We start from the raw sequence: 12,209 nt of genomic DNA, 5'->3' as shown, positions 1-12,209 counted from the left end.
TTTATTCACGCGTCCATATATAATTTCCGCTTCGCAGTTGCATCACGTTTTAATGGACATATCTGTACACTCGTGAGCAGCATCCTAAAAGAGAAATTTTCCATTATCGCTCTCGGCAGAAATTGCGAGCCCCAATTTCATAGCGCATTTCCCAAGGAACCTAAATCGACGACACGAAAAAGTTGATAAAACCTCGTGCCTCTTCTAGATCTACCAGAAATTGTGCTGGAAAATCAGGTTTAGTTCCTGCTTCAATTTCAGAACCTGATTCTGCATATTTTTCACGTTGTTATTTCGCTCTCCATATTCTTATTTTTTCACGCAAATATTGTTTTAGATATGAATTTTACCTACGTTCAAAACATGAAAAAACACTTCGGCAAATCGTTTTTCTGTGTTGTTTTTATCGAAAATGAAACCCACCATTTTTACAGGCAAAAGTTATTTTATAAGCTCTCAAATTTAGAACTTTATTTTATTGTAAAACCGTAAATAATTGTTTATTTTATTGAAAAAATATTTTCGAAAGTATTCACTTGAAAATAACATCTTAAAATTGAAATATTTGTTTAATTGTTATTTACAAATTTAGAAATAAATTCGACATGGACAAAAGTTAATTAAGTACGACTAGGTACAATGCATGCCGAAATTATTGTATATTAACAATATATTAACAGAAATGTAAAAGAGATTAGAAGCTTTTCATTTGCATAGAATTTATTGAGTACAAATTTCTAAATTCGTAAAATTTAGAATTTCATGGTTTGTTCTCCTCTTTTATTATTATTTTAAATGTTTTGGTCACATAAAATATTGGTTGTCATTAATTCCATAAAAACATGAAGGATAATAATTTTTTCTACATTTCTCAAGCCAAATGGACACCAGAGTGCTTTTTACGGTGCTTAAAGTATGTCAAACGCAACACGTGCCTGATCAGAAGCATCAGTCTCTGGGATTGGACATAAAGTGCTGTTTCTTTGCCACGAAACCCGCTGAAATGTCGGATTTTATGCTCCGTGCATCACGATTCGTGATTGAAGAGCTTATTTTCACATTTTCTTAACTCCATTGTTTCAAAATATGGGTCATAGAATATTACAAAACTGTCAACATTATTCCTAACCATTCGTACACATATGTGCATTCTTTATTCTTTTATACACAACTGTATTTTTGATTACAGTCAAAAGACTTTTCTATGACACCAAGGAAACATTAAATATTTATAAAATATATTGAAAAGTGGAAGAATCCTAAAAATGAATATTTACGAAACTAATTAATGACAATTTTAACTAAACAAACGATATTTAAAGATAGTAAAGTGGAAAGGAAATAAATTTCTTACCGAGTATATTAAAAACGTAAAATTTACATTTTTAGAATACATTTATACTGTTTTAAAAATTATTAAGGGCGATTTGGCTAGTTCTATTTACTCTTACTACTATTATCTTTTACATAATAGCGATTATTAAATTAATTTCCATAATGAAGTAATAATAACCTTTCGAAACTTCTCTCAGCAGATTGCAAAATACTATTTTACAGTAGCAAAAGTAAGTAGCCCATTTTCCTCCATAAATAAGTGAAAGAAGAAATCACAATTCTCTTGATTTGGTATTTATCCGATTTGAGGCCTCTGGAAACAAGCCTTCGAATTTTTTCCCCTTTTTCCAATATTCCATTTTTTCTCCCCTCTGTCATGAGCCGTCAGCGTGTAAGAGCGTTTATTATCGACGAGGAAAACGTTGTTTTCGATGTCAGTACACCACGGTGCTTCAGCAATTCGAAGTAGGCCAGCTTAAAGGCGACATCATGAAAAGTTAAAGTTGCCTGGATTGCACGTACGAACTATATTTTCCATGACTAATAATCTTTGCAGGATTCTAATCAAAGGAACTATTGTTTAATCATTCCTATTTTTTTGTTTTAGAACTGCCAGCTGAAGAGGGTAAGTCTTTTCGAAGAATTCCATTTTTTCTGACCATCGACAGGGTAAGCTTAAACAACTTGGCATTTAAATTGTTATATTTATACGTACTCGACGTTTACTATCTAGTCCTGTACTCGTAAAACTTCAGTTGATTATCGTATTATGATTAATAATCTGGGGAATTTCTTTCTGGAAATAATTTGTTGGGTAACTCTTTCATTGTTGAGATATTTTCAGCAAGTTTCATATTTTTTATAACTGTTGGCTCGATACAAGCCTGCAACTTGAAATCTGTTAATGGCTTATAGAATCTGTGAAATTCGTCAGTAAAATCTGTTTCCGCGTTAGTGACTTAAATTTGTCCTCTCACTAGCTAGGACCATAGAAAATAGAAGAATAGTTCCAAGAGAACCCAATTTTACCATAGAGTTTGTATCAAGACTACACTTATAGGGTCCACTTATAATTGCTTTTCAATGAGAAATTAAAACAAGCAGAACTCAAATTTGTTAATTGAACACAAATTTAAAAACGAAAAGCAGTTTGTTAATCAGTCAGCTTTTTTTTATTTGACCTTTGATATGGTGGAGTTTAAGAACTTAAAGTCTAAGACAAGTAATTTATGTGAACACTATCGTTTGCAAATTCCAAGCAAACTTGCTACGTAATAAATTGTAAAAACTATTTGTTTATATTAATACAAATACAAATTGATGAACATATTTAGGTTCAACCACAATTTGAGCTTCAGAAATTGTTAGGTCTACCTAAGCTATAATTTTAGGACATTCTTTTCACATTTTACGTGAGTACTCAAATCATTCAATGATCAAATACAACATTACTCCAATACTATTATCTGTAATAAAAAAGGAGTAGCAGTGCCAAAAAGCTTGAAATTAATCTTGCACAAATTTTCATTCACCAACATCCAATACTCTTCAAAACCTACATCTCACTTCCTACAACGATTAACCCAAACAAAATATTTTCAATCATCCTTCGAATCTTCGCAACACACAAAACACTCCTCCATTTTTACATACACCTATTCCAAACAAAACAAATTACAATTACAGTGTAAAAGGCACGAATCCATTTTCCATTTACTATCTGAAACACACATTTCAGTCACGTCTGTAGCCATTCGAGCAAAGCAATTAAAACCGACCATGCTCCGCATCTAGGTCACAAGCAGCAAAAGGGTTAAAGCTAGTCGCGCGTCACTTAATCGCTTTATCAAATAACAGTCCAAGTTCGTCTTCGTCCACTTACAATTAGTTTTTGGTCGCGGGCGTGTATATGCAGCAGGCATCGGTAAACGTCTAATCGCTGACAGTCATAGGTTCTCCCAGAGGTTTCGGATCACGGAGGATCGAGGCTTCTTCAACCGCGTTGTTTACGTACTTAGTTGGTAATCCGTCGTACCCTTCGTTCCCTTAAAAATAGACGCACTTGTACGTAGTCGGTGGCCCCGGGGCTATCTAAGACTCCCGATCGACTCCTCAGCTCGCGGTGTGTAATTATTTTTAGAGGAAACACCGTCGTAATCGTGGTATTCCTTTCGACGACGGGATCATCTTTCGGCGACCAGTTGTTCACGATCTGCGGTCGAGTTAGTCTTCGCGGAATTGTAGAATCGACAGAGGGGCATTAATTCTGCCGTGGAAATATTTACATGGTACACAAACGCGGGAATTAATTTGTTCAACTCAGCTGGGGTATTAAATGTGTCAGATAGGTTGATTCTCCTTCCAGTTGGAGGGAAATACCGCGAAGATTTATTGCCACTTTGCGTCAGGTCGTAAACTATAAAATTGGTATTCAGAAGTGATCTTGAGATGCTTATCTTGGGGGTCAAAGATTCTACTTGCGTATACATAATAATTTTTCTTAATATCTTTGACGCGTTGACAGTTGCATGGATATGTTATATTTGAGTCATTCGGAAGACAGAGTAATGAGTTGCATTTTTCACCTTTTTTCACAATTTTCTGAAAATAATTTATTCTATATATATAACTTCATTGATTTTTTTATATATAATTTCTTTTGCGTGAAATTAAAGAGTTCGGGTTCTAGCAGTGACATTTATCGGACCATGCACAGTGATTCTAATTCTAAATTTGTAAATCCTCCTTTAGTTTAATACTTTTTTTTGCTTTAGAAATTGTTAATACCATTCAAAATTGTAATATTTAATATTATTCGTAATTCTGTAAGGTTAACATAACGTTCAATGAAATTAATAAATTTAATTTTCATTGGTGAAATTAACACTCAAGTGAGCACATAATAGATATTTTTCATGGATATACTCTGTAGCTAACGTATTTTTCTTATGGCTTCTGTTAAAATATTCCAGTAAAAAATTGAATGAGAATGTATTATGATAATAAAACAGAATAATAGAGGTAATATTTTTCGTCGACAACCTTTGTATGTGCGTACAAAACAGTTTTAAGAACACAAAGAAAATATTTTGAAAATGTTGAACACTCTGAATATTCACATTTTACTTGAAGTAAATGAATACAAAATATAAAATAAACAGTTTATTCAGTATTTAACAATTTACACAGTAGTTTGTTTTCAAGAAAATCGATTTTAAATACACACGAGCTACAGAATACATAGATATATTACACAAAATTTCCAAGATTAAAATACATAAATTTGTATTCCAGCTCCATTTTTTTAATTGCCTCAAACATAATAATTACTGAGACATTTTCTTTAGAAGTACTTTATTTAAACACACTGAATGTCAGCTGATTTAATCGACACGTTAATAGTAGAAGACACTTCTTCGAAGTCAACATAAATTTATATAAAATTATAAATGACAGAGCACGCAAATAAACTTCTCCTCTAACAAGTTTCAAATCATAGCCTAATCATTTCACTAACTAGTTAGAATCATTCACTTACCCTTGCCTTTAACAAAATAAAACAAAATTAGTATTACCAAACTATCACTGTAAAAATTGACCTCGCGAACATGTCTCCGCTTCCCTCAATCCTCATCAGTATCGTATTCCAAATTCCCAGCACCAAAGAAATTCTCTATAATCGTATCAAACGATTCCTAGAATCTTCTTAAAATTAATAGCCCATCTTATCCCACTGGCACACCATGCCCCAAGTAGTTCCACACTCGCCTAGTCGCGAAGCCGCGCGAAACTAGCGCTTCTCATCGGTCAGCGTATCTCGTGACGTCAAAGGACCACCTTTGACCAAGGTCGAAGAGACCCGTCGTGTCCAGGGCGTCTTCGAAAATGGGATTGCAGGTTGGACGCGAGACGCGTTAATATCGGAGCACTTAGGCCAGTGGAACGGTTAAGTCGTCGACTGGCGTAGCGAGGGAGGAGAAGCCACTTACAGATGCCGTCGATGATGGAAGGCGCCGCTATCAAAGCGAGTCAGCCTTGCATTACCGTTTCACGTGTACGCCTGAGTTAGAACGAGGCTCGGAAAGAGCTGGAGCGAGAGAAGAGCTGTGAACGTGCCAGGTCTGTTGCACGATCGTCGCGTTGTGTGCCATTCGATTTGCGAGTAATTGCGTTGACATTACTCTCGATGAGCTCCAGCCATGGAGCGCTGTCACCCCGCAAGACGGATTGCTAGGGCAAGATTGATCTTATTCCTTTTGCTCTGTGGTTATTGGAGGCACGTGCATTGCTGAGGACTTCTGGGATTTAGACTTTGTCGTGTTGGCGCATTGCACTCGTAGATCTGCTCTTTGAAAATCTGTCACTTGTAGGCTATTTATCGTGAACGGAAGCGAGAGAATAGGTTGTGAATAAGCATTTTGGGAGTAACTGTTTAGCTTGTGTACAGCAGTGGCGAAAAGTATGAGGTTACGTGTTAGTAAAATTATAAATATTATTTACTGTAAAATTACTATAAAGTAAAAGGAGTTTACTAGTAAAGAGGTCCACATACAAATGCAGATAAATATTCAATTTTAGTAGTATTAGTGCATAGATTTATTCATTATGAATTGTGTTGTACAAGTTAACACGCTTAAATTGCATATATTTAGATTGCTAAGCAACAGATTGCTCTTAAATTATTACTTTTTCTGTGGAAGTTTCACATACTTTAACAACAGGGTTGTATATTACCACATTTTCTTTTAATTATCATTAAAATCTATAGAAGCGCTGCGGCAAGGTTGCGTTACAGACGTTGCAATCTGACCAGTGTTAAGTTTCTAAATGAATACTGCAAATATAATACCAAACAGTAGTAATTTTGCAAAGGAAATAGAAAAGATTTTCATTTAAAAGAATTAAATGCCTGTTGATACTCAGAATAGCATGAATTGGGATTTTAAAAGCAACCAAGTGTAATTAAGGAGGCTGACACGCAATCTACACACGAACTTGTATTTACTCCTGTCCACAGTTGCATAGTTAGTCACGAAATGGATTTTTCTCTGAATGTTGAAGCAGGAATTACAATTCTTTTCCAAGAAACCATAGAAGTTAAAGATTCTTGTAATCGTTAAATCCCCTCTTTTATTCAATTTTACATTTTATTTAAATTATATTTATTAAAATCATCGATAACACTGAATCTAATAATTGTATTAAACTGTATTTTATTAAAATCCTTCCAATCTGCATTATTCACACTAAACTCAGATCTCTCCCACATTCCAAATCAACCAAACAATTGTTAATCAGAACTAATTGAAAACATAGAATAATTAAAAATAGTGACCCTATTCAACAACCAAAATACCAACTTTTCTGTTTCGATTTAACGTTCGAGCAACACCGTCCTTGAACTCTACGTCGTCTCCACCAATGCCTGAATTCTACTTCAACTTTAAAGGTGAATCTAGAACACGGAAATGGCAGTCAAGATTTCCAACCCTTTCAGCGGAAACGAAAGTCTAGCAGAACCGAACTTCGTTAACCGCTCTTTACGTAATTAAATTCAGCTGCTTTCCGTGCAGTCTTCGCGTTTGTACTACAATCATTATTATTCATGAAACCAAAGTCATTTTTCTTTTCGCCTCGCGCTACCTGTAGATTTTTTTATCGCTAATTTCGCGTCGCGACCGTGCCTTCCACGGGGGCACGCAATCAAGGCCGCATTAATTAGATTTCTTCTATAATTTAATGACTCCGACGCTCGCGAAACCTGTTACGGTAACTATAGTCGTCAGAGAGTTGCTCATTACGCGTTCGAACGTCATCGATCCATTAACAATATCCGTATTGTGTGGACAGATGCAACGATGGAACTAAACGCTCGCGCGACAACTCTGAAAAGGGACGAGCAATGTGTCGATACGAATGAATCGCTTATCGACGCATTATTTTGGTGGCGTGCATGAACGTTGGGATAGCGATCTATCGATTCGACGGCAATTAAGGACCAAATGGATCCTCGGAACTTGCTTCATTACGTGACAGTGGACAATTTCGTTTCTGGATTTGAATTTCAAATAGCGCTCGTTGGCCACGCAAGATGTTCTTGCGTCACATCTTGAAAATCGTAGTTTTCAATCTCTGTTTGTTTCATATAAAATTGTTGTGTTTTAAGGTGGAGATATAATTAGCTAATGTGAAAGGTTAATAGCGTCGATAATTAATTATGCTGTTAAATTGAATTCAGTTTGTGTTTCATAGTGAGCCAAAGTTGATTGTCCTCTAGTAAACCTTTGGTACAATTGAATGATTTTCATTATGACTTCATAGGTAGTAAGGCAAGAAAGATTGAAAGATGTTTGTTAAATTGTTTTAGTTTCATTATGCAAGTAAATTGTTAAGTATTTGAATCGTTTAATAGAGAGTATTTATACGCTTTAATATGGTGGAATTTTTATTGTACAATCTTTCTTTAGCCACAGGTGGTTGTTAATATTCGTTTTTAATTTTAAACATAATTCGCTTATTTGAGTTACTGAGTCATACTGTTGGAGAATATAGGTATCATAAGGAATGTTCACATTATGGATGTAATTTCAGAGATTTTCCTTTAACCACGTTAAATGTTTACAACTCTTTCCTCATTAAAATCTTGAATCATGGATCACAACGGTTTATGACTACTATCGTATTGCCTCATTCAGATTAGTCAAGTGTTACTTGTATCTCGAATTGAATTAATTTAGCTTGAAGTGTAGTGAATGCTCAAAATGACATCGAACAAAAAGATAAATTACTTTTCACAGAACCATATTTTTATCAATTTGTTCGAAATTCATACACAGTCAATCTACACAAATTCAGACCTAAATTGTATTGTCTTAAGTAAGGTTGAAAGAACCTCAACTTCATTTTGAACCTGAAAGAATATTTCAAGTTAAGTATAACAAGAGGTTCACATTAGTAAAGTGGTTCCAAGCTTCCTAAATACAAGCAACTTGGCTAATAACAATAACCATAGAAACTTAAGAGAATACTTAAAAAAAAAGGTAAATTAAAAAGACATACCTATAAAGTAGTCTCAAGTTCCTTGAATTCAAACCCATTCAGTCCAAGGAATTTGACTAATCTGAGGAGGCCCAAGAGACCAAGAGAATCGTGGTAACAGAAACTCTCTCATGAAATTTCGTCAGGTAAACATTCTGAAGTCGTAGGCAAACGGTGACGAGCAGAACGAAACGCGTTGCTATAATTGGCTGGCAATCGGATTTTCACTCGTCTCTAGTCGCCATCGTGGATTACAATTAATGAAATCGTCGAGCGTAAAGAGCACGTTGGTACAACGTGACGTCAATCGCGCACTGGCAAAAGGCACTTGCCATCAAGGACGCCATCGGCTGCCCCCGATTACTCGCGGTTCCGCCATTTCTTCTCTTTCTTCCTTTCGACACGTGTACGACACGAATTCTCGTAGGCGTCAATGAAGCCACTGGTTGGAAAGTCAACAGGTTGCAATTTCTTCACCAGTGAGTGAGGCAAAGGACGTTCTATTGCTGAGGGAGGTTGCCAGAAATTCTTCCTCCTCGATTTTTGCATATTTCTAAGAGATACTAAAGCTAACAATAAGTGTTAGATATTTTAAGGGATGATTCTATGTGTCAGAGTAGAACGAACATCAAGAATGACAATATTTGGGGCTTTTGGAGCTTCGTTTCAGAGTTATTAGTTGTTGAGAAAACGTTTAACAATAAGTAAAATTTGTGTGCAATATGTCTGGTAGAGGATTTACTCTACTAGTGACGTGTATTAGCTACGTCATTGGCCAGATACAGCAAAGTCAGTAGATTAATCCAGAGTCAGACACATTTCGGATGTATCTTAGGAGTTTCCACAAGAACTGAACGCTGAAACGCAATTTTGTTTACCTTCTTTTTCGTCTTATTTTAGTTCTTGAATTTTTTACACTTGTAATTGATGTATAGGCGCCCAATAATTTTGGAGGTATAGAAAATAATTAATGCAAATGCATGCGAAGCATGCATTGCATCAATAACATCATTTTATATTTTATAATTTATATAGGTATTTCAAATGACCAGTAATTTTTTTAAAAACGGGCTTAAAAAATTATCTGAAAAATGAAAAATAGCTGTAGGTAATAATAGACTGTATATCAGTGATCGGGTATAATTGTAAGTATTAGTTTCCTTGACAGTAAAATGCTTTTCAGAGACATTATTTATGGGTATTATTCTGATCTGATCACTAAGTCCTCATGATATATGAGAATTATTATTCAATTACTAGCGTCATAAGGTAACATCGCTTTATTGGGAAATGTCTGCATTTCCATTACAGTTCCTATTACTTATATGTCTAAACATATTGAGTACCTATAATGTATCTAGTATCTATTCAAACAAAAAAAAGAACTAACTTTGTGCACTATTTTACAAAAATATGAGAAAATCGAAAGAGGATAAGTTTGGGAACTTCCTCTATCTTCTTAATCCTACTTCAAAAAAGTTAAATTAGTAAGTAGCATGATATAAAAAGTGGAAAAAATTGGTAAAGTATTTTTTAAATCGAGAAAAATACAAAGTGGGAGGTTGATTCATTTAACTTTCGTAAGATTGATATATTTGAGTGTCTCGAAGATAGAAATTGAAGCAAAAACCAATGTGAAAAGCATAATAAGAAATAAGACTTAACAGTATGATGGATGAATATGTGACTGTAAATACTTTTCTTTTTCTTTTTGAGATTTTTACATTTACATAAATTTTTAAAACAGTATATTTACTGTTTTTTACGTTAAAAGCATGTTATAAATTGGTTCACTGGATCACTGGCGGAATTTGATGAAATAAATGGATTGCATGAATTAAAACTGATTGCGACGTTTGATTAAAATTTAATATACATTTTCCCATTTGACAGAGTTTTTATATTAATCACTTAAGTCTATTCTAAAGACCTCCGTAATTACTCTTTTTTATCAATTTCAAATTGCAGAGAAAAATAGTATTTTTTACTAAACTCAATACGTAGATATCTAATTTTAGAATTATCTGTTTAGCTCCTGTAATAAAAATGATTACACACAATTGTGAGGAAACTCCACACTCCACAAACAATACTACAAGTACACTATTCACTATAAACATAAAGAAGGTTTGAAAATATAACTCTTATTAACTAAAAAACGATATGCACAGGTGCGCAAGTGCACCCTGCTTTTTACAGTATCAGAAGTCTATGCTAACTTACAAAAAAAACCTTAACTTTACTAACAAGATTGTACCTATATAGGGAAATTTCAAAGTGATCTTTCTACTTTCTTATTCAACTTTCCTAGAAATTCATGAAATCCTTAAAGAGTTAATAAAAAGTTCCCAAAAAATATTCGAGAAGTTTTAATTTATGTCTAATACTTTTCAGTGTCTCACGAATTCATACCAACTCATAATAAAAGAATAGTTCACTTTTAAAATATCTCCAAACAATAATAACGTTGCACTAGAAACTTCGCTTTCCACAACCATTTACGTCACTCACTTTATATCTTTTCATTGAAGTATGCTATACGAAGATCCATTGTTCTCGACAGAAAATTAAAAAAGAAAGCGTCATCTTGACGAGGATATCAATAGATGGTACGACGCTCGAGTGTCTTGCTATGAACTTGGAGTGATGCGATGAACACCAGATAGCACTAGACTAGCATTGATCAATCAATCATTTTGCTCGAAGGAATTCCCTCCGTTATAGTATTCAGCCTTCGCTTAACTGAAGTTTCACAAAAAAAAAGTGAAAGAAAAAAGAATGGAAAGAAAAGAATGCCAAGTTGTTTATCGAGCGATATAAATCACTTTTTGCGGAATATTTTGTAACACGCAAATATTGTTAAAACGTTTACGTCCTCGAAACGAGCCAATATTGTTGACGTAACTTTTGCATGTATATTCTATCGCGAAGCTTAAATTAAAAACTTTTCAAACCGGTTCATCGAGCCAATCGTCTTCGAGAGGAGTTTCAATACCTGTATTGTTATTTTTACGCAGTTGGAGAACTTGGAACAACACAGATTTAATATCGTTCGTCTTCTTCTGATTCCAGGGAAATCCATATGGCAACTCGTCTTGGAGCAATTCGATGACCTTCTAGTTAAGATTCTTCTATTAGCCGCTATTATTTCTTTTGTACGTATCTCATTAAATATTCTGTAATTTTGTCAGTCGAGAAGTTCGTGACGTTTTGTGATTGATTCTGGAAATAATTCTATTTGTAGAATTTGTGTTAGTACACTGATACCGAAATCGATTGATAATGCATGTTACTAAACCTTATATAAACTATAGTAAAAAATATCTTATCTTGAATCAAATATAATAAGCCGCTGGAAACTTCTTGGCTGACCTAATACACATAAAATACAAATATTTTTCTAATTATGTAACACTTGAGAGACATACAACACCACGTGGAAATCTTGAATAACTTCGATCTAAGAAACAGATTACAGGCGCGTGGCATTGTAATTTATAATATTATCAGTGAAGATTTGCGTCAATGATCATCGAGTCACAGGATAGCACTCGAAGATTAATTTTGACGGAACTAAACGTAAACGAAAGAACAGATTTGATATGTTGAAGCTTTATTTATCTGTGGTATACGTCAACGATGACGAATTTTGTTCGATAAAATTTCATCGTCAGTAAAGTTTGTTTCCATTGTATCGTATAAAAAATGACACTTGTCATCTTCTTGTTATGAACTTGTGGTTCCCCTAATTTTGTGACGTTATTTTCCCATCTTGTATCGTGTTTGACTTCGAGGAAATAAATATAGAATTATGAGTAAATGCATCGATTGCAGAA

General features: G+C 34.2%; 1 protein-coding gene across 4 annotated transcripts in view; it reads left to right on the top strand.

Moving 5' to 3' along the window:
• The window catches only part of Serca (ATPase sarcoplasmic/endoplasmic reticulum Ca2+ transporting SERCA), a 57,711-nt gene that overhangs the window by 28,937 nt on the left and 16,565 nt on the right, over positions 1-12,209 (top strand). For all 4 annotated transcript variants that reach the window (XM_076376621.1, XM_076376612.1, XM_076376595.1 and 1 more), the window contains exons 3-4: positions 1,943-1,960; positions 11,446-11,528. In XM_076376621.1, coding sequence (XP_076232736.1) covers positions 1,943-1,960; positions 11,446-11,528 — 101 coding nt within the window. The remainder of the gene's footprint in view (positions 1-1,942; positions 1,961-11,445; positions 11,529-12,209) is intronic.

This window comes from Calliopsis andreniformis, chromosome 1, assembly GCF_051401765.1.
Source record: "Calliopsis andreniformis isolate RMS-2024a chromosome 1, iyCalAndr_principal, whole genome shotgun sequence".
NCBI lineage: Eukaryota > Metazoa > Arthropoda > Insecta > Hymenoptera > Andrenidae > Calliopsis > Calliopsis andreniformis.
The sequence above is the reverse complement of the archived record's forward strand: the minus strand, read 5'-3'. Positions and strand labels throughout refer to the sequence as shown.